The 27,736-nt window shown below is 22.7% G+C and overlaps 8 protein-coding genes across 8 annotated transcripts; 5 read left to right on the forward strand and 3 right to left on the reverse strand. All coding sequences in view use genetic code 6, as the record gives it.

Moving 5' to 3' along the window:
* Positions 1-969: 969 nt before the first annotated feature.
* Positions 970-4,850, forward strand: TTHERM_00985000 (tubulin tyrosine ligase family protein; the record flags this gene model as incomplete). The annotated part of the gene is made up of 3 exons (XM_001012051.2): positions 970-2,342; positions 2,416-3,351; positions 3,503-4,850. The coding sequence occupies 3 exons, from the start codon at positions 970-972 to the stop codon at positions 4,848-4,850; spliced, it is 3,657 nt and encodes a 1,218-aa protein (XP_001012051.2).
* Positions 4,851-6,145: 1,295 nt separating this feature from the next.
* TTHERM_00985010 (hypothetical protein) lies at positions 6,146-7,409 on the reverse strand (the record flags this gene model as incomplete). Its single annotated transcript, XM_001012052.3, has 5 exons — positions 6,146-6,201; positions 6,252-6,387; positions 6,452-6,507; positions 6,663-6,862; positions 7,288-7,409. The coding sequence occupies 5 exons, from the start codon at positions 7,407-7,409 to the stop codon at positions 6,146-6,148; spliced, it is 570 nt and encodes a 189-aa protein (XP_001012052.2).
* A 1,655-nt stretch (positions 7,410-9,064) lies between these two features.
* On the reverse strand, positions 9,065-10,315 carry TTHERM_00985020 (hypothetical protein; the record flags this gene model as incomplete). Its single annotated transcript, XM_001012053.3, has 1 exon — positions 9,065-10,315. One exon carries the CDS (start codon positions 10,313-10,315, stop codon positions 9,065-9,067), a length of 1,251 nt encoding a protein of 416 aa, XP_001012053.3.
* Positions 10,316-11,353: 1,038 nt separating this feature from the next.
* TTHERM_00985030 (transmembrane protein, putative) lies at positions 11,354-13,489 on the forward strand (the record flags this gene model as incomplete). Its single annotated transcript, XM_001012054.4, has 1 exon — positions 11,354-13,489. The coding sequence occupies one exon, from the start codon at positions 11,354-11,356 to the stop codon at positions 13,487-13,489; it is 2,136 nt and encodes a 711-aa protein (XP_001012054.4).
* Positions 13,490-14,030: 541 nt separating this feature from the next.
* Positions 14,031-15,086, forward strand: TTHERM_000985031 (hypothetical protein; the record flags this gene model as incomplete). The annotated part of the gene is made up of 1 exon (XM_012796562.1): positions 14,031-15,086. One exon carries the CDS (start codon positions 14,031-14,033, stop codon positions 15,084-15,086), a length of 1,056 nt encoding a protein of 351 aa, XP_012652016.1.
* Positions 15,087-16,218: 1,132 nt separating this feature from the next.
* TTHERM_000985033 (transmembrane protein, putative) lies at positions 16,219-16,731 on the forward strand (the record flags this gene model as incomplete). The annotated part of the gene is made up of 1 exon (XM_012796563.1): positions 16,219-16,731. The coding sequence occupies one exon, from the start codon at positions 16,219-16,221 to the stop codon at positions 16,729-16,731; it is 513 nt and encodes a 170-aa protein (XP_012652017.1).
* Positions 16,732-19,406: 2,675 nt separating this feature from the next.
* Positions 19,407-24,691, forward strand: TTHERM_00985050 (protein kinase; the record flags this gene model as incomplete). Its single annotated transcript, XM_001012056.2, has 22 exons — positions 19,407-19,767; positions 19,875-20,051; positions 20,111-20,151; positions 20,204-20,323; positions 20,376-20,536; positions 20,833-21,311; positions 21,377-21,559; positions 21,614-21,666; positions 21,898-22,035; positions 22,093-22,457; positions 22,506-22,718; positions 23,043-23,132; positions 23,180-23,275; positions 23,329-23,418; positions 23,469-23,558; positions 23,607-23,696; positions 23,750-23,836; positions 23,903-23,995; positions 24,053-24,142; positions 24,202-24,312; positions 24,365-24,454; positions 24,613-24,691. 22 exons carry the CDS (start codon positions 19,407-19,409, stop codon positions 24,689-24,691), a joined length of 3,297 nt encoding a protein of 1,098 aa, XP_001012056.2.
* Positions 24,692-25,423: 732 nt separating this feature from the next.
* Positions 25,424-27,544, reverse strand: TTHERM_00985060 (transmembrane protein, putative; the record flags this gene model as incomplete). Its single annotated transcript, XM_001012057.1, has 1 exon — positions 25,424-27,544. The coding sequence occupies one exon, from the start codon at positions 27,542-27,544 to the stop codon at positions 25,424-25,426; it is 2,121 nt and encodes a 706-aa protein (XP_001012057.1).
* Between the last annotated feature and the right edge of the window lie 192 nt (positions 27,545-27,736).

Consider the following 27,736-nt stretch of genomic DNA (forward strand, 5'->3'; position numbering starts at 1 on the left):
AAATAAATAATTTATTAACGAATGATTTTAATTTATTATTTAAGTATTTTTTGATTTAATTAATTAATATTGATATATTAATACATTTATTTATTTTAAAAGTTGGGAATACTTTCGTTTATATTTGAAGGGTATTAATTTATTTGATGTTAATTTTAAGATAATTTTAATAATACATATTACAAATAATATTTAAAATTTAGTTAAAAACTTTGATTTAAATTATATTTAAAACGCTTAACTAATATTATTAAATTTATGATATTAATTTATACTTTGTAGACCAAATGCTTTTTTTAATTAATAAAATTAACTAAATACTTTTTATATAGAAAAATGTGATAAAAATATCAAATTGGAAATTTATTTTTTGTTGTTGGATTTAATTAATTAAAAAGTATGAATTCAATAATTCTATTTACTTTTTATATTTTTAAAAAAATCGTAGTGAATATGTGCTTCTTGAAATGTTTGTTAAAAAACTTAATTTTACTTTCTTAAAAACCTGGTTGGATAGAGTGAGAAAAAAAGATAAGAAATAAAATAAAGTATTGGCTGCGGATGAAAAATACAAGATAAGATTTGTGATTTACATTAGGTGGTATATTATATTTTTGTTTGAATTGTGCAATCTACCTTGTAAGAAAATAAATAGGTCTTTAAGCATTGGTAATTATTGATTTAGTTAGATTTTATGGTATATATAATTGTTTTAGCAAAACAATTAACAATATTTATTATTAAACTCTAATAAATATTACATATTCAATCAAATCAGTTTATATCTAATTAAGCAAAACAAACTAGTTTAGCTCATTTACTTATTCAGCATCAAGAATATATTATTGAGCTTATTTTAAACTTATCAAATATACTTAGATAGTATTTTATCCCAAATATTTAGGGTCATTTTATCATTCAACATTCAAGAAATATATTGATTGAGCATTAATTTAGATTATATCTCAAATGAATAACTCTTCACCTATAAGAGTAAATAGCTACCTCTAAAGTAACAATTAAGCATGGTAATTAGCTTAATAGATATGCCAATCGGCAACGAAGTCAAATTAATAAAATACAAGTTCAATAGAAAGACCACATTCATAAATTTAAGGTTAGGCTTCTTAATAAATATAGTTAAATGGTTATAATTTTTAAGGCCACACCAGCATTATTTCGAATGGCAACTATTAGCATCAACTGCATCATTAAAAAGTAGCAATTAGCGAATCGCCATAAAGACCTTAATAGCAAATAATAAATAATCAAATTATAAAATTAGAGGCATTGGGAGTGCAAAAAGATAATCCGAATTAGATATTTTCATTTCATCACTAAAATGGATATTTTAAAAAGAAAAACTATTCCGCAGCAGTAAAGAGGAATCTTTCTTAGCAAGTATCTTAGCAATTATTTAACTGCGAATTAAAAGGCATCAATCCTTAACATAATATTTTCTGTGATCAAAATAAAGGATCACATTTAAGATCCAGCTCCAACCACGTTAACCCATATATTTAGTAAAAGATAAATGGGTTTTAGTAAAGTGTTTTACAAAATAAAACTTTGTACTATGGCTCAAATGCAAGCAATTCCCTTTTATCATCATAACCCTAAAAAATAGATATATTCGCTCGTTCAACTTACTACGTTAGACCTTTATAAGAGCTAGTACAGCTCAACTCAGGGAAAAGAATTTTGGATCCTTAAAGCTATGCAAATGCTGAAAATATAAATTAACTTGAGTAACCTGAAAAGGCTTTAATTTAAGAAATTGAATGCAACTAGCAAGAAACTAATACAAGTTTAAATATTGATGATTCAAGTAAACACAATTAGAGAAATCTTAGTATAAATGAAGGGAAAATTCAAAAAGAGATTATTGGATTACAAAATTAGTCATTTGGAATACATTGCGATAATCCAAACAAAAGGTTGTCAGATAGTATTACAATATAAGCTCCTTTCAGTAGTCACAATTATGATTTCCAATAAGAGGATTATAAACTATAGAGAGTAACTCTTAACCCAGTATATAAAACAGAATAAAATATAGAAAGATTGGAACCTATTGAAAATGGAGATTAGTTCACTCCTTAAAGCAGCAATTTGGAATAAAAAAAATCAAAAAAAATACAAAACTTTCCTGATTAGATGCAATTTAGTGAAACCAAAAGGTAAATAAAACAAGCTGAACTATTTAGGATATCTTCGCCACTCAAATACATAAAATCAAATGCATAGTTCAAATTAAGATCAATTTCATAGTAAGATCCAGCTTTAAAAAATGTATTATAAGTACAGGAAAGCCCTATCAAGCAAATTTATTAAGAAAGAGAGTAAAAATTATAAATTTTACATTAAAATTTGATTGAAAATAAAATTTTATTTTTAAAATTAAAAAAAAAATAGAGTTATTGTAAAATAAAGTATCACAAATACGAATTTTGCCAACAATCCACTTATGGTTACATCTTCTATAGAAAAAACAATAGACTTCTAGCCAAATAATAATATTTAAGATGAAAAAGAGAGAATTATAAGCAAAAGCTATTCAGCTGTAAAAAAATCTCTAGCAGAGAGGACGTCAAGGTCTTAAAACCCTCATGAAATTCTTAATCGAACTTAAAATGTGATTTAGATGTATCAAAGTTAAAATAGTTACAATAGCAATTACGGGAGCATAAGGAAGAGTAAGAATCATTATTCTTTTACAAAAAAGCAGAAGGAAGAAAAAATTGAATAAATCATTTTGAAATGCACAGATAAAACATATTTTGATCCTGCTGGTGATATGAGAAATGAGTTGCAGTAATAACAGCAAAAGGTTAGTACTTTGAATAAGAATGATTTCAAAGTCGGAATAAACAGCGAAAAAGCTTCTCCAAAATCATAAACAGTAATATAAAAATATGGTATTAATCAATCAGAGTAAAAGGAAGGTGATCAAGCCAAAAAAGTGTTTGTGTTTAAAAAAAATATTAATAAAAATGAAGAAGATGACGATGATGAAGAGAAAAATCAAAACAACAGTGATAGCGATTCATCGAAAGATTTAGATGTCGATAGTGATGAAGATGAAGATGAGGATGAGAATGACTTAGAAGATAGCATCGACTAAGCATTGATTAATTCAGCATATGAACCATCAACAGAATGCTCTGCTTCATTTTAACCTCCAGTCTTGCAACCAAATAGATATAACAAGCTCTTACTATTAAAAAGTGTGTATGAAAACCGTCCTTTGACCGTATTCTTTCCCTATCCTCCTTAATGTGGAGATATCATCAGAAACTCTTCTAGAACAGTTGTAGCAACCGATTATGAAGAAAAAAGGTTTGATATGAGGTAAATTTTTATTTTTTAAAGTATTTAAGCTGTAATGAAATCATTTAGTTGTTTTTCATTTTTTTTTGATGTTGTTGTAAATTTTTGTTATATTTTTGCTATGGAAAATATTGAATAATCAAGAAATTAAAAAAAATTTTGTTTTTTAAAGGTTTAAGGTGACCACTAATAGCTTAAATAGGTGTGTTGGACATGCATTTTAGTATGCAGGTATTAGAGAGACTGAAGATAATGACTGGAATATGGTATGGAGCACTGGAAGAGATAATAGAGTAAAAAATATGATTAAATATTAAAAAATTAACCACTTCCCATAGTATTGGAATATGGGGAGAAAGGACTGCTTGTGGAAAAATTTGTCTAAAGTTAAAAGAAAATTTCCATAAGAATATGACTTTATTCCAAATACTTATATATTGTAACATTAATCAGATTGGGATAGATTTTTGGCAAAAAGAGATGATGCTGAGAAAGGAAAATTGTGGATTATGAAGCCTAGCAACTAGGCCTAAGGAAAAAATATAAAGATGATATCAAAGAGAAGCAAAGTATAAAGAAAGCAAGAATACATTATTTGTGAGTATGTAGCAAATCCACATTTGATTGATGGATTAAAATATGATCTTCGTATATATGTTTTAGTCACTTCATATGATCCTCTTAGGATATACATTTTCGATGATGGTTTGACTCGTTTCGCGACTGAAAAATATTCAACTAATACAAAAGAACTCTCAAAAAGATATGTGCATTTGACTAATTACTCACTTAATAAAAATAATCCTAACTTCAAGAAAAACAAGGATGCTAATGAAGATAGTGAAGGCTCGAAGTGGTCATTAAAAGCTCTATTTAGAAAATACACAGAGATGGGAGTTAACACTGCTCAGTTGTGGGACAGAATAAAAGATATTGTAATTAAAACTTGTATTGCAACTGAGCCATATATGACAGATTAGTATGTAAAATGTGAAAATCATAGAACAAATTGTTTTGAATTGTATGGCTTTGACATATTAATCGATGATACCCTAAAGCCTTGGTTGCTTGAAGTAAATGTGCGTCCATCTTTAAGCAGTTCTTCTCCTTTAGACAGAAGAATAAAGCATACTTTAGTATGTGATACATTCAATTTGATAGGAATCTAGCCTTATGATAAAAGAAAGTTTGAAGAAGATCAAAGAAAAAAGATTCCAGGAGTATCTGATTAAAAAAGAGGATTTTCTAAAAACTTAAAAGATTTATCAGATTTAAATGAATTCAACTGTTTGCAAAAGCTTTCACCAGAAGATTGGAATATGCTTTTTGAAACAGACGAAGAGAACTATAGAACAGGACATTTCGAGAGAATTTTTCCTCCTCCTAAAGATAAAATTGATTTTTACTTGAAGTTTTTTGAATATGAGAGATATAACAACATAATCATTCGCAGTTGGGTCAAGTCAAGCACCAACTTTTTAGAAAAAATCTTGAAAAAAGTTTATGAATTTAATGTTTGAGTTTTAAAAAGTAATTTATTTAAAATTTAAAGAAAAAAATTGATTCAATTAAACTGATGAATGAATGAATAACTCAATATAAATTGATTAATCAAATATTAATTTGTGCTTAATTAAAATTAAAAATAACAAGAATAGAATATAATTTTGATATACTTTTGATTTCAAATTGCTCTAAAGATAATAAGTTAAATACAACCATTGCAAAAAAGTCAGAGATGAAAGATAAGAGTTGTTAAAAGTGAATGAGTTAAAAAAAATATAAAATAAAAAAAGTTACATTAATAAATTTACATTATTTAAAAATCTATATAATTATATTAAAAAAATCTTAAATATTTATAAAAAAACTGGATTATAAGTTAGATATTTAATTAATATATATCAAATTAATATAAAGATATATGCTATACATTGTAAATGTATTAAACAATTTGTAATATTTATAAAAAAGCTGGGATGAAGAGTGTGATACTCACTAAATATGTTTATTATGTTTTTTAAATAAATTTAAAATATTAATTTTACTTTGTAATTTTTTATTCTAATTAACTTTATTCAACATGTTTTTAATTAATTTATTTTAAATCCAATATTTTTAAATTAAATAGCTTTCATTTTTGATAACTATTTTAGTCATCATTTATTTTTAGATAAATATTAACTTTAACTCATTTTTTTTAATTTATTATTTTATTTTAATAAATTTACTTTTGTTAATTTTTAAACAAATCCTTATCTTATTTTAAACAATTTTTTCAATATTATAATCAATTATTAAAAAAAATTTTCTTTTTTTTTAAATTTGTTTGTTTTCCAATTTTCTTTGAAATTTATTTTATTTAAATCATTTACTTTTTTTGAAAATTTCAAATTAATTTAAGCGACTTTCTGATTAATAATTTATTTTTTTGAAAATTTAGTTAAATTATTTAAAATTTAAACTTAACATTTAAAACTTTTTTCATAGATTTGAACAATTTATTTTTAAAATACAAAATATGTTTGATTCATAATATGTTCAAGTTATATAAAATATATTGAAAGAAAAATTTTTGATTTTATAATTAAAAGAAATAAGTGAATTTGAAGGATGGCTTATTGAAAGATTAATGGATGTGTTTAGAACAACAAAGACTACCATTCTGTCAACTAAACATAATAATACTATTACTTACTTTTAATTACATAGAATTTGTATAAAATAATAGTAATAATACTATTATAGACCATAAGGTAGATAATTAATTTATTATTCATTAGTATGTTATATTTTTTCCTTCTTTTCTTAGAGTTCAATGTTTGTTAGATTTTAAGATGGCTTCTCTTTCAGCATTAGAATCCTCAAAATCTTTTCATAATTTATAAAATTAATTTATTTTATTTATTTTTTTATTCTACCTTCGGGGAATTGTTCCCAGAGATTCCAGTGAGAGTCATTTTGAGGATAATCTTCATAGAAAGGCATGGCTTCTTCTGGTCTATTTTCAGAGAGCAATTTAGGAGAATAGAAACCAAAAGGATCGAATTTAAGGAGCTATTAAAAGTATCAAAAAATTATTACTAAATTGCTATTTGATAAAATATAAAATATGATTTACGTAGTCATCGAAAATATAATATCTTCCAGAAGAGGCAGCATAAGGTCTAGATTCATCTGTTTATTATTTAATATTAAAAATGATTTATAAAACATAAAATAGATTCATTTATTTTGAAAGGTAGATAGAAAGATGTATATCTTGTGTTAAGTTATTTGTATTCTTTTGATAGAATCTTTGCTAAAAATTAATTGAATTTCGAAAAACTGACCAATAATCATAGCAGGGTCGAAGAGTTCTTCTTGTAAATCTTCGTATTTCTTAAAGTAAGCTTACAATTCCAATGATTCAGGCTTTAATGCTAACATTTTGTTGAAATCTTTGCCAATATCTGTAATATTTTCATTGTATTGTTTGAAATCAGTCTTGTAACCTTCAACTTGATGGGCATAAACTCTTCTCAAAGTGGCTCTATAGAAATTAATTCAAAAATAAATAAATTACTATTATGAATAAGGAATTATTAGTTGCTATATTATTTATTAACTTAAATTAATTCCTAATTTCATTAAACATAATCTCTTAGAGGATTATCAGCTAATTGATTTGTATTATTTGCAGATTGTAATAGCATTTTATATATTTTAAAAATGAATCAATCTAATTTAACAATATGATCAAATATTAAAAATATTCTTGCGTTTGTTATTCATAAAATGTATAATTTTATTTGTTCTTATTAATTATTTTATTGCATAATTTGTAAAACAACAATATTATAGTTGCGATATCGTTTTAAGTGTATTCAATGATATGAATTCAATTTGCTTTTGATTAATCCCTAAGAAATTTTTAATTTTAAACAGAATTTTGCTTAATTTATCTTAAATCCGCACCTGTAGAGACGAGTGACCTTTTATTAATGGTTAAGGACGGTAGGATACTTAGTACCGTAGCATAATAAATTGGAAACTTCAGCCCAGCTAAAGTTTTTGACGAAATAGTAAGCCTTTGACATTTCTTTTTTCCTTTATTATTTCTTTTCTTAAGTTTATTGAATGTAATAATTATTTGACCTTTTGTTCTAATTATTACAAATATTTTTATTGTAAATTCTTAATGTATTTTAACATTCTTCTCTTTTCCTTTATTGATTCCTATTAAGATAAAGTAAGTATGTATCTTATAATTTACTAAATAATTTCATAGGATGGATCTCAGTAATATTTATCAAGCATTTATTTTTGAGTTTGACTAACCATGTTTTTCTATCTGCTCTATTCAATTAAATTGCAATGACAATTTTAACATATCTTCCAATATAAATAAATAAATATACTATAAATAAATTAAAAATAAATAAAATTCTAAATAAATACTAATCATTTAGCTAGGATATTTTTTTCACACAAAATGCATTCAAAAATTAATATAGTTTTATAAAATATTTTCTCATACATAAAGTATATAATTAAGGTTATTATATTTTCTTCATATAATATCCTTAGCTTCATAAAAATGGATTCTTTCTAAAAATTATTCTTTTTAATTTATTTAAGTTTTAAGGCTTTATGAATATGTATGTATGTATGAGTATTTATATAATTAAAATAAATTAATACTTTTACATAAATTAATATAAAATATGCTAATTAATAAAAATATTTTCAACTTAAAGCAACTGTAAATTATCTAATTAATTTAATTTATTTTATTTTATTGCAAGAAATATAAATTGTTTCTACTTAATTTAAATTAATAAAGTTTAATATAAAATGATTGTAAATTTACTAAATATTAAAAACTTATTCAAATTTAGACAAAAAATATCAACTTAAAAAGTAGTCAAGTTGATTTAATTTATACTTTTTTTTTATTACAAACAAAATAAATATTGAGGATTACCTAAATGTTTTAAATTGCTTTTAATAAAATAAACACTTATTTAGTTCATTTATAATAAATTTACCTATTTATTACACAAGTTTTAAATTTTTATAAGTTATTTTTAAAATTTTTAGTATTTTATTTTACAATAAAATTACGATAAAAGAAATTATAAGTGATTTAACTTTATAGATTTAATTCAATTTTGTTATCAAATATAAATTTTAATTTATCTTATCTAACTTTTATCTTAAAATATATTTTAATTTTGAATCTAAAATATATTTTTTCTTAAAGGTTTCTCTTTAAAAATTTGTTAGATTTTCAATTATTTTTCAAATGAAAAAATTAAAATTAAACTTTTATCAAAAATTAAAAAAATGAAAAATTATTAAAGAAAATAATTTTTAAACAGCTTTTTTTTTATAAGTCAAATCATTCATTTTATAAAAATAAAAAAATATTTTAATATTTAATTCAAAATGATTAACAATAAGCTATTCATAAAACTCCTTTTAAGGATTACAAAAATAAAAAATTTAGTTATATGTTAAACTTATTTTTATCATAGAAAATTTTATATAAAACCAGACTAAATATTTGATAACTCAATAAACAAACAAAATGCAAAAATAAATTTCTTGGTAGAATGCTAGCATAAAATTATACAGAAAAAGTTATATTTTAATGTCATAAATAATTTATTAGAAAAGACTATATTTATATTTGTATGACTGATTTTTTATATAAACCATAAGTAATTTATGATATAAGGAATTATTAAAATCATTTATGCCTTGACTTTTAATGGTTAATATCGATATCTATTTGTTCAAGTTTAGTTTCATGCAAAGAGCGATCTCTTCCTGGCATTTTCTCAAATTTTGGAACAGAAACCTTCTTTAAAATTTAACTTTTAGAACGTGCAAGTGAGAAAACATAATCATCATTGATAGACTCGTTAAGAGTGTAAACTGGCTTAGTCTATGGCTTTCTGGGTGATAATTTAGAATAATCCAACACTCCAATACTGTTACGTGGGTGCACTAAATCATAGTTTACATTGTAGTCTAAGCCTCCTGTTTTTGATCCAAAAACTTACTGACTTCTTTTTTAAGTTTCGAAAGATATATTTGGTAAATGCTGGCTCTTAGAATAAATTGAGGGAATTTCAATATATTCGAATCTTTTATCATGTGGTATTGATTATGCCATTAAAGGTTTTCTGCCTTGCTATTTTTCAAATTGTACTGGTCCTACAACACGACTGCGTGGTTTATCAAAGTCTATACCAAGGATAGAAGAATCTGAGATAGAATTATTCAAAACTCTTTTTGTTTGAATAGAAGATTGATTAAGGGCACTTTACTAAACGAGGGCTGATTGATTGAGACTTTACAACTATGCTGCAGTAGTAGCTGCAACTTGAGACGCATTTAATTACATTTATTAAGAAGCAATTATAGATTTATTGTTATTTATTAACTAACTCTCATTTTAAATCTACTGCTAAAGCAACATCTATTGTTATTATTATAACTAGTGCTTTTTTTATTAAATTGTCTTGAGCCTCTTGGCTGATTAAGAGAAATGCAAATTCTACAACTGGAATTCTCTCGCTCTTTATTTAACATCTTGGCTTTCAAGATCAGGGTAGAGAGGACTCTTTTCGTAAATTAAATGATATTTTGGATTGTACATTCCGAATTTTTGATTATTTGAAGTAAGTTTTGACTGAAGAATCTAATATTAATCTCTTGAAACCATCTTGAAAAAAGGTTATTTAATTGTTGGTAAACTCTTTGTTGTATCATTACCACCACGAGGCTAAAATGTTCTGTGTTTTTCATTTCCGTGTTATTGTTTTGCATGCATAGAATTTAGAGATTATTAAATATGAATATCTGATAATTTCTAAATCTTTCTTTTGTTATTTAATATAAAATCTTTCTCCTATAACATAGTATACATTTCTAAAGATAGTCTTCCGGCCTTTGAAAACATCCCAGAAGGATCCAACTTATCTTAAATAATCATTTTAATTTAGATAATTAGTTAATTATTCGCTTTTAAAAACTCTCCCTAATTAACACTATTAATTGCTATATTTTTAATATTGTAATTATTATGATTCAATCAATTTCTATGAATTAATTGATTAATTAAAAATATTAATATGCAATAAATATAAGGTTTCAAATTTCAATCTTAATCATTTCAGCCAAATCAGCTTTTTTATTCTTATTATTTTTTATTATATTTCATGCGTTTTATTTATAGTAATTCAAATATCAGATCCGCCAAAAATAATTAAATTAGAAAAATATAAAATGTTAAAAGCTAAATAAAATATTTTTTTTATAAACAAAATATTCATTAAAATCTTGGAAATATTTTAGAATAAATTTATTGAAATGTGAAATAACTCAAAATGCATTTCTAAGAAAATTAAAAGTCTTAAAAATATTTGAATTTTATGTTAAAATTATTAAACGTCCAAAAATGATCAAGTTTATTTAGTTTTGAAATTATTTTGTTTTTTAAATTACTAATCCAAGTACAAAAATAATAAATTCAACATAAGATAAGAATTATTTAAAGTGTTTAAATTTATATTGAATTACCATAATTACTCGTTACCAAGGCTTATCTGGAGCTGGCAGAGTGAGAAAATATAAAAATGAATATCTCAAAATATTGATTTGTGTTCTGTTCGACAAAAGGAAATATTTAGTTGAAGTTAGTAAATTTAATAAAAAAGTATTGATTGCTTAATTTAATTATTTTAGTCCTTCATTTTAAAAAAATTAGTATGAGAATTATTTAATTAAAAAATTTAATTTGATTCATTTAATTCATTAAAAATAAAATATTTTTAATTTATTTAATTTATTTCATTATTTTGAAAATGAAAGTTTTTATAAATTTTTTATTAATAACTGAATTTTTTTAACTATGATATTAGTAAAATTCAGCCTAATTTTAATTGGAAAAGCAAAAATTGAGCTAAAATTTCAAATAATATTTAAAAATTTTAAATTATTTTGATTTTAAAAAATTAGAAGAGATAAAAATATGGATTTTACTTAATTGATTGGCACTTTATATTCAACAAAAAAAGAGAATATTTAATGCTCAGGTGAATAAAATAAAAATAAATGGATTAACATGCTAAATTTACTAAATAGTTTTGAAAATAGCTAAGCAAAATCTTTGTAAAGTCAGCAATAAAATGGCCTTTCACACTCAGATTTTAAAAATAGTTTACTCAAAAATAGTACTTTGTAATTATTTTGTTAATGTTAAGAGCAACTTGAATATTTAGTTAATCTTCAAATGAAATTTCAAGAAAGAGGACTTAAGCTTAGAGAGGATTTAAATGAATAGTAAATGCTTGAAGTAGGACTATGCTTTGCAATAATCTTGATTTTAGAGAATGATTTTATTAGCCATGAATTTTTTGGTATTGATCAAAACAAAACATAACCTGCCTTTAAAAGTATTCACAAAGTGTTAAACTATGATTACTTTATCGACAATAGCTCGAATGAAAATCTACAAAGGTATGAAGAAATTACTTACAAAACAGCTCAATCAACAAATAATTAAACAGAAAATATTAGCACAGAGAAAAATAATGAATTGGAAAAATATTTGCAAACTGAACTAAAACACACAAGTAGCTCGCCATAACTTTAATCTCAATCACCTTTAAAGATCTAAATTTAAAACAATTAGCATTAAAAATCATTTTCAACATAAAACTATTTCTCTTAAAATCTATACAAAAACTCGCAAGCTAAATGCTCAACAATCTCTCAAACAAACAAAAATTAGCTAGTGAGTAAAAACTAAAGTTAAAATGTTTTGTTTTAAGAAAATCATATTTTAAACTTAAGCATTCTTTTTTACAGATTTTTTAATTCTTTTTAAATGAGTTATGATACATTTTCATCATAAACTGAGTACTCTTTGAGCAATTAATTCTAAAATGCTATTTCGGAATAATAATTTAATTTTAACTTTTGTGAAAAGGTTTTGAGAGAAAGTTAAAAGAAAGATGAATCTAATGTCTTCTAGGAATAAAAATACATTACTCCAAAAAGATTAACCACACCTGATGCTATTAAATTAATAGAAAATAATTAATCAATTATTTCTGATAACAAAGAAAATCAAAAAGGAAATGTTCTGGAAAGTAACATTTACACTAATTCTTTTGAAAAGAGCGTAATTAATCAGAATTAGGATATTCTAAATTTTTTTTTTGAAGATCCATCAAAAAAGCTCAAAAAATCCAATAGACATTCAATGGACTGTTTGGGAGACAAAATGAATGATTCACCAATGTAACTTAAAAACTTTCATATGAGCAAAAAGAAAGAATAGAGGTTTGAATCATGTGTTATAAACGGAAACAATAATCTCTTTGAAGAGAGTTAACTGATAATAAACAAACTTGACCTACAAAAAAGGAGATATTAGCAATATTCTCAAGAGCAAAGCAAACTAATATAAGAACTACATAGCTTATACATCGATCTAAAAACAAAATATGAGTCTCTTCAGCAATCTAGTTTGAATTTTTCTAATGATTAAGAAGCTAAACAAAAAGTGAGGGAAAGCCAACAAAACTTTAGTATTGAAAACAAATAAAAGAATATTGTAAAAAAAAGTGATTTTTAATAGATTAATACTTAAAATTGTGAATTTGATAATTCATCTGTAAACGAATAAAAACAAAACTAAAAAAATGACGAATAAATTTTTGAAAGCAAAATAATTTAATCATCTACTTTGAGCTAGAGCAACATAAAGACTAGTGAATGTAATCCTATGACAATGTAGCTTAACTATTAGTAAAAAAATAAGATTTTTACTGAAAACGACTCAGATATTAATAGAAGATAAGTGCATGATGATATTTTAAGTTAGAATTTTTTATTCTAAAGTGTAAACATAAACTAAAGCAATTGTGACTAACTTCCTTAACAAAATAGTTTGAACCCTGAAGACTAACAATCAATAATTTTTAACTATGTGAACATCTCAGACATATGGAACAGCTCTCAAAAGTCATCTCATGAACTTGTTAAACATAAAAAGAAAAAAGATGAAGAAAAGAGCAATTACTCAAAAAAAGATATAGTGACAATAACTTTTTTAATTTTGTTGCTATTTTGTTATTTTTTACTAATATTTTATTATTGATTAATAAAAGAATTACATCTAGCTAAAATTATATATCAGAGTTATGTTTGTATTTTTTTAAAGTAAAAAAAGTTCAATAATGCATAGATAGTTACAACCAATTTTTCTTTTATTAAATTTTTAATAATTCTCATTTTATTCATAAAAAAACACAAAATTGACAAAATAAAATTAATATTTAAACTACCTTGACAATACTTAGATAAACTATTCTTCTTATAAAAAAATATAATATAGAAGTTAGGGGAGGGATGCTGATATTTATAACTTTGAATTATATGCTAAATTGATAGTTTATGATGATTTTAGAGTAATGTTACAATTTAACAAAAGATAAATCTGTAAAAATATAATTCAAAACAATTACAAGGTATTTTAGGTAAAATTATCTTTGAATTGAAATTCATAAATAAAATTTTTATTTAATTTGGATTTTTCACCAAAATTTATTATATAAATTAACAAAGTCTTTTCCAAAATTTAGAAAACAATTAAATAAAAAATAATTAAAGAATATTAATTTGGCAAAAAAAAAAAAAAAATGAAAATTTAATTTGCTTTGATAGTATTTTGCATTATTTCAACTTTTGCAAGCTGTAATTCACAAAATAACTTTCTCAGAATGGCTGCAAAATAGTTTGCTAGTTCTGACATATTCCCTCTTGTATCAACAGTGCCAAATATGGATTACCATCAACTTGTTTATGGATAGCAAGCCTATAACATCAACTACAAAGGTCCTCCTTAAGGATATACTTTTTATTCTGGATATACTAGAAATTAAGTAACTTTCTATCTAGCCCCTGATTAACTAACTGCTCGTGACTAAACTGACATCTTCATAGTTAGAACTCATAATATTGGTAAATTCATTATGTCAAAATTTTAAGATACTATTGGAGAAGACATATATGTTATAATTATTAACGTGATTGCCACTCTTGATTCTAGAATTAAAAAAGTTTCTGTTTATAACAATCCTGAAAATGTACAATTTTACTACTTCTTCCTTGAAAATTAATAGATTCTCTCTGGTTAAATAATCAAATAATCTAGATAATAATATGTAATCGAAAAATTGGAAAGTGTCTCAAATGATTTTGTTGACTTGATCAATGACACTTTATTTTTTAAGACATATTTCTTAGCTAAGACACAAGTAAATGGAATTGTTAAAGAAGTGAAAACATCTTATCCTTTAAATAAATCTGTGAAACAGGTATGTTTATCTACTTAAAATGTACTCACATTTGTAACTGATTAAGATGAAGTCTATTAAGGAAGTAATATTATCTCTAACTTACCATAATAACCTATTGTTGATATCTAACCCGGAAAAAATTCTACCTTCTCTCTTCTATACAGAGATAGAGCAGTCATTGTTAATTCTTATCAAACAGCAGAAAAAAGCTTAACTTTCCAACAAACAACCATTAATATTCAACAAAAAGAGTATGGAATCTACAAAAGAATAAGTTTAGCTAATATTGAAGGTGTCTACTCTGAAAATTACAAAGTTATCTTGAATACTAATAATCAATATATTGATGAATCCTCAGTAGATTTCTTTGTTTCTAACAATTCTATTTAGGCTTGAAAATCAATTAGAAATATAAATACAATTTAAGAACTTATTCTAGTTTTTTTATAATACAATACATATTTTTTATTTAAATAAATTAAAAGAACATCTTTTTGTTTTTAAATATTTGAATTTAAAAAAATTTTTCACATCAAAAATTCTATTTTATATTAAATCTTTAATTTATTTTTATTCAAACCAATTTATTACAATATCATGCAAAGTATTTTTTACAAATTAAAAATAAAATTAATTGATTAAATAAATAAGTAAATTTTTACACCAAACTTTGTTTCTGTTTCTGAAGAGGATAAAAAATAGAAAATAATTATATTATGAATTGCCAATTTATTTTGAAAAATTGAATAAATTCTAATTAAAAATAAACATAAAAAAAATATAAAGTTGTACAAGTAACATATTTCATTCATAAATTTCAAACTTATACTGATCATAATACAAAAATTGATTTTTTTTCAAATGCAATAACAACTTTATATTAATTTCTTATTAAATACAAAAAATATTTTTGTTCAGTTTATATTTTTTTGTTACAGATAAAAAATTTTATACCTTATTTATTAATAAATCTAAGAAAAAAACTAAAATACTAAAATAAATATAAGAGTTAATAATATTTATAATAAAAAATTGATGATATTAATTTAATAAAAAAAATATATAAATGATAATTGATTCTCCTATATTCTGACCCATTTAAATATTTACCCACAAATATCATTTTTAAAATTAGAACTATGAATTATTTTCTTTCATAATTTATTGATAATAATACTTGTTTTAATACTTTAGATAAAATACTTTTCTATTATTGCTAATATCAAAAAAAAAAAAATTTTTTTTAAATTAAAAATGTTCAATCAAAATGCTTTAATTATCAAATTAAAGATTTCAAACATATAAAACAATATTAGAAGAGTTTTTTAATTTTCATAGTGATGGTTTTATCTCATATTATATATCTTTAATATTGCCAATAAATATACAAAAAAGAATCTCTATATTGTGATTACATTTACTTTTAAATTAACTAAATTGCTTCTCTACTAATTAAAGAATTAAAATGTTAATGTTAAAATATATTTTGGTAAATTTAATCATGCATATTTGACAGAGTGCATAAGAAATGATCTAATACGATATAAATTTAATTTTAAAATTAAAATAATTAACAGTTTATTTATTCATTCATAAACAAACTCTTTTTAATCTAACTCTTCTTAAGCATCGTCTACAAATTTCTACTTTCTTACATTGCTGGGCTTCTAACTTTTACTTTGTTGTTACTTATTTTCACTTTTACCAATTTTTTTATCAGATGAATTTTTTTAAGCATTATTTTCGTCATCTGAGGAGGAGTGACTATCTGAATTATCTTCTTTCTTCTCTTCGTATTGTTCATCTTCGTCTTCTATACTCTTTTAAATTGACTCCCATATTTTTTATTTTTTTTGCTCAGCTGAATCATTGTGAATATGAGATTAATTTTTTATAGTTTCATCCATTTCGATGTCTTTGTAAATTTCTCCTATAATTTGTTTATGGTGCTTATCTTCATCTTCTTCTTCATTTTCATGGTGATCGAGATTATATTGCTATTCATCGTTCTTGTTTTCAACTGGTAAATACAAGTATGTGATCACATAAATGTAAATGTTAAGAATGCTCTCCTTGTTAAGCATTAAGTATGTTGAATGATTTTCTTCAGGGATGTAAAATTCCTAATAACACATATAACCGTATGAATAGAAAACTGCATATGTGAAATAGCATAGAAATTTGAAATTAGTGTCGATAGTATTTTCAATGCAAACCTTAAGCATAGCAGCAACAATACAAAGAGCGTAAATAAAAAAAGTTGAAACAGCAAGCTTGTGAACTAAATCAAAGCTATCGAAATTTACTAAATCTCTGTTGTTGCTAATTGTCAAAACAGAAGAAGCTCCACCAATAAAGAAGAAAGATAAGATGACTCTAGGAGCGTTATGAAGAAATACTAGTAATATTTTTAAGAAATTCTTAAATCCTTTCAAAGAAGATTTTGCTTAATTCTGAGTACTACTCTAGCTATGGCGATTCATAGACTTAATGCTTAACCAGAAAAACATAATTAGAGAAAGGAAGAAAAGCTCACCAGTACGAGTTACCATTTACAGAATTTTATTTGAAGGGAAAAATAGGTGAACTGGACTGTTATAAACTAACAAAAATGCTAGTAAATATCTGATCCATTTTTAAATGCTGATGAGTTAATCTGCATAGAAATTCTTCAGACTTACCAAAGTATAAATCAAAAATCCTGCAGTGACTATGCTATAAAGTGATTTCATAATCATTTCTAGTTGATGATTGGAGTTTTTATATTTCAGCTAAAATAAAATCTTTCTAAATTTGCTTGTATTTCCATTCTTTTCAGGTTATTTTTACTGATATTATTCTCCACTTGTTTGATTTTAATCTCCTTCTTTAAAATCTACTTCTGCTTTTTTTTCATCTTATTCTAAAATTCTTAACATTTTCAGCTGATTACCTCTCTCAAACTCATTCAATAATCTAGTTTTATTTTAAGATAGTTTGCTTTAATCAATATTAGGATATTTATTGATTTTGATCAATAAGATGTATTCCTGCTTCAGGTCTTCCCTGGCCTCTTCTAAAATGGGGTTGCTATAGCATCCTTCATTATTTTACTTCTTGTTAATAATACTGCTGTTATTGCAATAAAAACTTATATTCTTTGTGTGATTATTATGAATTATTTTCCAATTTTAGTCATATGAATCTTCCTTTATTTTAGGAAAAGTCTCATCAAATTCTATTTCTTTTTGGTATTGAGAATTGCTGGTGCTATTACTTTTCTAATCTACTTGCAAAGCGCCATAGACAACTTAGCTCATTTAAATTTGATACTTCTCCTAAGAGCTTATTTATTCTATTTCATTATTGACTAATGCTACAATTCTAATTAAAAAATTATCCTTAACTGCATAATCAACTGGCTTTAGAGAAATTTAGCATACATAATAGGGCAATTTGGTTGTATTCATTGAAGTCTTATTCTAGTATTCGTCTATACATCTATTTGTTGGAGAGTTAATGTATTATGACTAATAAAGTGAAGGACCTAAATGGTTAATAACCATCAATATAACATAAATAGAGAACCAGAACAAGAAAAAGAAGCAAAGAGAACTTACTCCCATTTTTTCTAGCCTGAGAGCATATTTTTACTAAAGCTAAATCATATTTGAATAATACGATGAATTTAAAATAAGCTAAATAACTTGATATTAAAAAGAAAATACTTTAAATCAATTTTTAAATAAATTATTTAGGAGTAATAAAAAATAATAGGACAATTAAATAAATCAATCAACTTTTATCTTTCTATCTTTCTACTTAAATTTAAAATCTTAAACCGATCTTCATCAGAATATAAAAAAATAACATTTAAAAATAAACAATTTAAATCTTATTTAGTTCTATCAATATAATTACATTTTTTCTGTAATGCCTGAAGAAATATTTATTTATTTATTAGCTATTAATTGTGATTTAGAGTAGAAAATTATTTAATATTTTATTTTCTTAAAAGTTAAATATTTTAAATAACTTAAATTTTAATTATTTTTATAACTCCAAATTATTAAATTTCTTATCAAATTAATTTTAATTTTTCTCTTTTGTAATTTATCAAATTAATTTTAATTTCTATTTTTTATTTAATAATAATTTTTAATTTTTATAAAAATAATAGTAAATTTAATTCAATTTAGTCTATTTCTATGAAATTTTAGATAAAGATAGATATTTGAAGACCATTTATTAAAATTTTTTAAGGATAAATTATCTTTAATGAATAAATACGTTTAATTAAGAGCAAACTCAATAATCACTTAAAAGTTATTTAAGCATTTGTAATCATTTTCATAAAATTATTGGATATTTTTTCTTTAAATTTGAGTTTAAAATATATTTTTTTTCAATACATAAAACATAAAAAAATGAGGGTAGAAAAGCATATTAGGGTACTTTTAATTAGATTAATTAGCTTACTTTACAATTTTACAAAATATTTATGATATATTGCTTTTAATTATTATGTTTTTAAGTAATTAAATAAGATTATGATGTATGGTATGAATTATTTATATTCGTTAAAATAAGATATCAATTACAATTAGATTTCAAAAACAAACACTTTTCAAAGAGTCAAATAAATAATTGATATTGTAATTTGTATTAATTTTACATAACTGTAAAGTAGAATAAAATATAATAATTAAGAAGGTTAATTTTTTAGCAAGTGGGATTATGTGCGAGTATAGTCAAATTAAATATAAGCCCTCATTTTCATAGAGTTTAGTTTAGATGATAGATGAAGAAATAGCTAAAAATGATGAATTAGAAGATATTGAAATTAGCAATTAATATGGATTAACAATTTGCTTTGTTGGACATAATAAAATATTAAATGAAAGAACTATAATGAGATTTACAAACATCACTATGTACAATGAGCAATCTATGCAAGGACCTAAATAGATATTTAAAGATTTAGAGAAAATAAATCATCCAAGAATTCTCAAAATTAAGCAATATTAAATGATTAAAAAGTATAATAACTCTTAATACAGCCTTTGCTTTGAAAAATTAGAGTATTTTGATAAAAAATGTCATTATTTTTGGCTTTAATTTTATAAATTATTAGATTATTTAACATCTAAAATAAGAATTTAAAAATTTTAGCTCAGGAATAAACAAATTTTATATAAAATATAGAAAGTTTAAGGGAATTTCTAAATGAAAAGACAATAAATAAGCAGTTTCCAATAAATATGTAGTTTTCAATAATATTACAAGTGTTTGATGCTGTTGCTGCTCTCCACGCTGCTAATTTATCATTTGGAAATATAATGCCAAACAACTTTTCCTTTTCAGAAAATGAAATCAAGTTTAGTAAAATTCTAAAATTAAAAATATAAATGAATGATTGATATAAATTTATTATTAAATAGCAAATTATGATGTTTTTAAGCTTAATCAATAACCTCTAGATGTATTTATTTTCTATAATTTTATAATCAAATTCACTTATTTAAAACATTAAGCTTGAACTTCTTTACTACAAGAGTCCAGAATAAAGAAACAAAGATATTGGTGAAAACTACAAAATATTTTCATCAGATAATGTTAATCAAGGAGAAACTTACAAATACCATAATTAATAAGTATATATAACTTATGTTATTTAAATATATTACAATTTTAATTATCATAAAGTCAGATTCGTATTTGCTTGGCCTTATAATTTTAGATGTAATTGCTTTTAATTCATTCAATCCTAAAGAGAGAATAAAAAATATGGCATTTATATAAGATAGTAATAACATTAATCCTTATAATTTTCCTGTTTAAAATACCTTCTTACTCGAAAAAGCTAAGTAATTAATTTTTATGATATTTTTAAATATTTTAAACTTCTATAAATTTTAACTTCATTATGTTTCTATTAAAATTTTCATAGATATTTTATCAAAATTTATCGCATTTTATTTATATTTGAATGTGAAATAAAAACACTTGTATTAAAAATTATGACTTACTAAAATTAAAAAAGCATTTATAAAAAGTTAAAAATTTTAATTTAAATTAAAATAAATTTTTTAATCTTCAATGCAATAAATGAGTTGAGTTAATTAATTTTAAAAAATATAAAAATTAAATAATTTTTATTTAGGATTTTGTTGAACCCATAAAGCCATCTCAGGGGAAATATAATTACTCACCTTAGAGATTTAGTTGAAGAAGAAAAAAGCTTATCAAGAGGGAATTTCTAAACTTTAATTTCATCTCTTAAGCTTAGTGAAGTTCCAGATAAAAAGATATTTGAAAAAAGTTGGTTTTAATTCTTGATTACTCATCTTGAGGAATAAAATGATTTGAAAAATTTAGTTATTTTAAGCTAGGAACCTTACATGATAAAATTTAGAGGGATAGAAATATAAACAGGGAGAATTTTCTGTCTTCACATAGAAAACATTTCTTCATTAAACAACAATTAATTAGAATATACAAACAAACAACAAAAACTCATTGAAAAATTAAATCATCCAAAAATAGTTAAATATTGTTACAGTAAACCAGTAAAGGCTTCATAAAGAGATGCGTTTTATTATTTTATTAAATCTAAAACAGAATACTATAGCCAGGAATATAGTAAAACAAAAATTTAATTTATATTAAATAAATGAGTACCAAATAATCAATTTATTTATTAAAAGCTCTAAATTTAAAAGATTATCTTGAAAAGTTTAAGGTCAGCATGACCTCCATTCACAAATAAATACAATACAAATTAATTATCTAATTGTTAGATGCAATAAGTTCAGCTCATCAAGATGGCATTTAAGTTATTGATATTTCCCCAAAGACAATATTCTTAAAAAATACAGATATTAAAGTTTGTAAACATTAATTAATTTTCACATTATAATTTTTAACTCTCTAACTTAATAAAGGTATAGGAGGTTATAATTCCATTATCTACATCTATGATAAAAATATTGAAAATGTAAATAACTTATTTTATTACTTTGTTTTAGAATTAAGATTTAATTTAATTAGGATTATTGCTTTTTCAACATATTTTTTATTCTAAAATTGAAAATTGCAAATAAACAAAAACTCTGAGAAACCTAAAAATGTCGATTAAGATTTGTTTAAAATTATTTTAAAATTAAGATACATTTTTAATGAATTGGATATCATTTTATTTAAAATTATTTCATTAAAAATTGATTAGATGGATCAGTAAAAAAACAGTATCCCTTATATTAGCCCAGAGGTGCATAAAAAATTTTATGGTTTATCAAAATAAAAAATATCAAGCTAATATGCTTAAAAAAATAAACTTGATTAGAACGCAAAGTTAAATTTATAAGTAAAGATATTCATTCATATTGATAATCTAAAAATTAATATTTTGTATTATGTAAAGTCAGATATATACTCTATAGGTGTTGTAATATTGGAAATTCTGTTTTGCAAAGTTTTATAAAGAGTTAACTTGCTTCAAATAGTTGAAGATGTCTAACAGCAAAAGATGCAAATATCATCAGATATAGATCCTTTTTTGTTCTAAAAAGCTTAAAAAATGGTGTCAATAAACCCAGATGATAGAGGAAAAATTGTAGAATATTTGTTAGAAATTAGCTAAAAAGAAAAAAAGACGTTTCCAAATAGTATTACTGATATTTTTCAATAAAATATCAAAGAGAGCTTAGAAACTCTTGTAGTGAAATCAACTTAAGATTTGATTGAAAATTTTTTCAAATTCAAGAAAATACAAATCACTTTAGGCCAGTAAAATACTTTTTAATTAAAAAATATTTTAAAAATTATTTAAATTAGATAGCCTTTTAGTTCCAGTACTGACTATCAAGAGCTTTTTGAAGTGCTCATAAAGCAATACGATTATGATGCTCTTTTTTTTAATTAAGGATTTTATGTTTCTCCATGGGGAATCAATTGCTACGAGAAAAACAAAGTTTAGAAAGAAATACTTTAGCAAATATGCATTATCCTTAATTAGAACTAGCTACAGGAGTTTTGCTTAGAAGCCAAGTAAATAAATTAAATAAATTTCTCAAAAACTTTTTTTAAATTAAAGCTTTATTTCTTTAAATTCTAAAATAAATTTAAATAAAACTTTATCAATTTTAAAATGTTTTTGTTTTGGTATATCAAATTTCATAATTTACTTAAATAAAAAGATATTAAGTTATTTATTTTAAAAGTTTATTATTAATTTGGTTATTTTTTTAATTTAATTTAATAGGTTTATTTTTTTTATTTTTTCAAAATTAGAACTTTTTAGAGAAAAAATTTATAAATATTAAATTTTTTTATAAATTTATATTTAAAATGATTTCTTTTGGATTATAAAAGTGATAGTCAAATATATTTGGAAGAATTTTAGCATTTCACCAAGCTTTTGAAAAATCAAGATAATTTAAAAAAGCTTACACTTGGATTAGAGTATTAAAAAAAAGAATTTACTTAAAATAACTTATATTTATTCATAGATCGAATTAACTATGTTTGCAAGGATAATAGAATGCAAGATCTTTCTCCAAAATTTTTAAGAGATCAAACATGAAATATATTAACTTGAATTTGTCGTAAATTTTTAATTTAAAAATTTACTTATTTTTAATAAATCAATATTTATTAGAAATAATAAAATTCATGAAGAAGGTTTTTTTGAAATTATGGCAAATTTAGCTAAAAACAAATAGCTCGAATATTTGAAGTTAAATATTAGGTAAAATTTTTAAATCATTTAGTTAAAATTATTAAGTCAACTAAAAATAGATCTAATTAGCTTAGTATTGTAGGATGTGAAGATCTTTTATAAAAAATCCAATAACTTAACAAGCTATCAGTTTTACATTTGAATTTAGGGTAAATAAATTTATTTAAAATAGCTTTTATTAATTGAATTTACATCAGAAATAATAGGATTGGCAATAAAGGTTTTATTAATATTTCTAATTGTATGACAGCTCTAGAAAATTTATTGGAATTTTCGCTAATTTTATGGTAAACAAATGATAAAATAAAAATCTTACTTAAAGTTAAAATTAATTAAAAAGCGATAACAGTTTAGATTAAGGATTTGGATATGTGTTAAATTCATTCACCACACTCTCAAAATTGAAATAGCTCACTTTATGGGCAAGGTAAAAATTATATAGCCTTTTTATGTAAAACTATAAATAATAACGTCTCTCTTTATAAACAAATAGCAATTGCAATATCTAAGAAAAAATATTTGAATTTATGACAAAAAGCTTTAGCAGTTTTTACTCCACGCTCAAGCATCTCTCATTAAATTTTAGGTAATAAAATAGTATTATATGATTGTTGAAAAATGTTCAAACTCTAAAATATATTAGATCTAACAATATTGGGATTAAGGGATGCCAGTTCTTAAATAATGAAATATCTTAGTTAAATAGCTTAAATTATCTTTATTTAAATTTAGGGTATATTTTAAATAATCGTATTAATTTATTTAAATTCTTAACGAAATAAATAAATAAAGAAATATAGAAATAAGTTATGGAGGATAGAAATAATTAGGATAAAACGGTTTTAAATTAATTTCTGACTTACTAGCAGGTTTAACAGTAAATTAAATAGTTCTAAAACTGGAGTATTTTTTGAGTTTTTATTAGCAATATTCTATTAAAAAATTTTTAATTTAGTGGAAATAACATAGATGATGAAATATTTGATATGATGACTAAAAGTTTAAAAAAAGTAAAAAGACTCAAAAATTTAGAGCTTACTTTACAGTAATTTTTTTTTTCTTTTTAATGATTTGCATTTTTCTTTAAATATAAGCTTGACTTAGAATTATTATTCATTCTTTAAATAAATATCTCAAGTTTAAAATTTTCCATTTTTTCATTTGTTTTTTATTAAATTAATTAATATCATAAATATAAATTAGAAATAACCCTATATCTGATTCTTTGATACAAGATTTCAGGTAATCATTGGATTAAAGTTAAGTAAAGAACAATCTTTGAGATATTAAACTTCAATAAGTTTAGCTTCTCATAAGTATATCTGTATTTTAAAGTAAATTATTATTTAAGAATAAATTTAAAAAAGTTCAACTTTATTTTATTTAATTTTTAAAAAATCTTAAATATTTTTTATAAAATAGATGTTTGTTTTGTCTAACTTTTGTTTTCAAAAAAATTTTGAATGGTATTTCAATTTAAAAAATAAATGAAAAATTATAAAATATCAGAATATTATATTAAAATATACCTATGTATGTATGTTATGCATACTTATAAAATTATTTATTAATACAAAAATTATCTTTGGTTTAGAAATACTATTATATATTTTTTTACAAATTTTGTTTATATTTTACTATTAAAAAAAAATCAAACAATCAAAAGTGTTATAAAATTTATTAATTTTAACTGTATTTACTAAATTTACTGATTAACTTTTAATGTATTTATTTTATTATTGTTATTATTATTATTTTATTTAATATTCTCTTAACTTGAAATACTTTTAATTTATTTTATATATATGTTTATCAATTCATTGATTAATTTATTTACTTATTATTTTGTTTAAAATTTAATTCTTCAGCTTATTTAAATTACAATTTTTATATTGCTTAAGTTTATATATTTTTTTATTCAATTTTACTGATTAATTAATACATTTTATATTTTTTATATTAATGTGATTGTCACTATGTACATTTATTTATTATTTTGTTGAAGACAAATTCTTCAGCTTTTATGAGTCTTTATATAAACATTAACTGCGAAGGTTAGTAGTGATATCATAAAAAGAATTGAATTTTTTAGCATTGTGAAGGTGATGGTAATTCCAAAAAACTCAAAAGGCTAAGAATTTTACAAAAGTACGAGCTCGTTTTTAACATTATCAATTTATTAGATGACTGCCTTTATTCTTTTGATGATAAATTGTTTGTTATTATCAAATTTAATTCTAAGTTTTCTTAATAAAGCCCTGTATAGATAGCTGCAGAATTCATCGTTTTAGAAAATGAAGTCTTCTCTAACTAAATTTCTAAAAATGATTCTTATTTCCTCTAATATTTATGTATGGTATATAAATTAGTAGTTTATAGAAGCAGTATAATAAAGACTTATGCTGATGAAAGAAAAGATAACTACAAAATCGAAGACTAGATACCATAAATTTAGATTGCAAAATCTAAAGATGTCAAGCAAATGTAAAAAAATGAATATTATAGGATAAAGGGAATACAACAACATAAAACTGGCGTTCGCTTATCCTCTAAGCCAAAATCTTTTTCCATATTCTATTGTAAGCCTCCTGAGCTAAATCCAGTTTTTGTAGGTATCATAACAAATTACATTTAAGGTAGGCAGAACTTTTTTGTAGCAAATGAACTTTTCATCTTTTTTTGGTTTAATTAGAAATAGCATTTGAATGTTAAGGTAATATATTCTGTGAATATCCGCTATTTAAGATAAAAGGAATTTGACCACTAAAAAGTATATTAAAAAGTTGAATAAGCTGAGCTAAGAACCTAAAATACACTCATACCATTCTAGAGATGTAATTCTACTTTAGTTGTATATCGAAAAATAGACTATCCAAATTATTGATCTTAAAAATGCAAAGAAGAGAGGAATGTAAAATTTAGTGTAAATAGGGTAGAGTTTACTGAACTGGTTGATAAGATAATGCAAAATAACAATTCCATTATAACTATTACGACAAGCAATAGGATTTTCATAATTTTTTTATTAAAGATTTTGCTCTTAAACTTCTTTTATTTCTTGTTGTTCAGATTTCTCATCAGCTTTTTATGTTACTTTAATTTTATTCCTCAACTGTTTGTAGAATTCATTATGTAATTTTTTTATTTTATCCAAAGATTCTCTAATTTCATTTGAATTGATATCTTAGAAAAAGCTACAATAGAACATACTTACATCAACTTCGTCTCTCTTTGAGGCAAAATAAAGCTCTTCCATCACACATTCGTCATCTTATAGTTTCCAATTACTCAAATAGAAATCCTTATTTTCTTCTTCCTTATTTATATAAGTAGTTCTATACAACTCTATTTAATAAGGGTGGAGCATAGCGTATCTGCATGAAATAGAAAAGATTCTAAAAACCAACAAAATCCAATTATTATATAACAAAAAAAACTCAAAGGTAGCTCTATCTTTCTTACTAGCAAAATATGATATTGTAAAGCAAAGATTCAAAAACCATAAAAACAGTTAGTAGTAAGAAAATTTTCCTAAAATTCCAAATCTCAAATTCTTGTAGATGAACAAACCATTGAAAGGATAAAAAAATATAATACAAAAAGGCCCAAAAATGAAATATATTAAATGATAAAAAAAGAATTCAAAAAACTAAGTCCAAATCCATGAAGCATAAATATTTGAATTCTCGATTTATTTTAAATTAGATTTATTTGTTTTATTCTTTTCAAGTATACAATCAAAATCACAGCTGTCTTACTTGAAGTAATCGCTATCGCTCACAAAACTAGATGCATTTCTATTACTTTAAAACAATCTATCTAAATTCTCTCCAAAAATATAGCTTTGCTAATCTCCTTCCTAAAATAAATCTTCTCTGTCTCTTTGATCTGCTTATTTTATTTTGGCATTTCCAGATTCATCACTAACTCCACTGAAATAATTTTCATCGCGATTAATTTATTTATTATTTACATTTAAAGATGGTTTAATATTATTATCTTGATACATATTAAATTATTCTTGGCTTTTATTCTAAAATGTATGGTCTTAATCTACTTTATCTTTTTCAGCAGATGGTTCTTAACTTAACCTATTACTAATTCGTTAAAAAGGATCTTTAAGAATCTATTCCATATGTTTACTTTATTAATTATAAGTTGTAGTACAATTAATTATATATTTTTATATTTAAATCTTCACAAACTTAATAAATAGTTAAGTTTTATGTTTTCCTAAAGAAATTATACAAAACTATCTTTTACAATTAATTAATGTTACAATCGCTAGATTTAATAGTAAAATCATAGATTTTGATAATTTACATAG

This window comes from Tetrahymena thermophila (assembly GCF_000189635.1).
Source record: "Tetrahymena thermophila SB210 genomic scaffold scf_8254717, whole genome shotgun sequence".
Lineage (NCBI taxonomy): Eukaryota > Ciliophora > Oligohymenophorea > Hymenostomatida > Tetrahymenidae > Tetrahymena > Tetrahymena thermophila.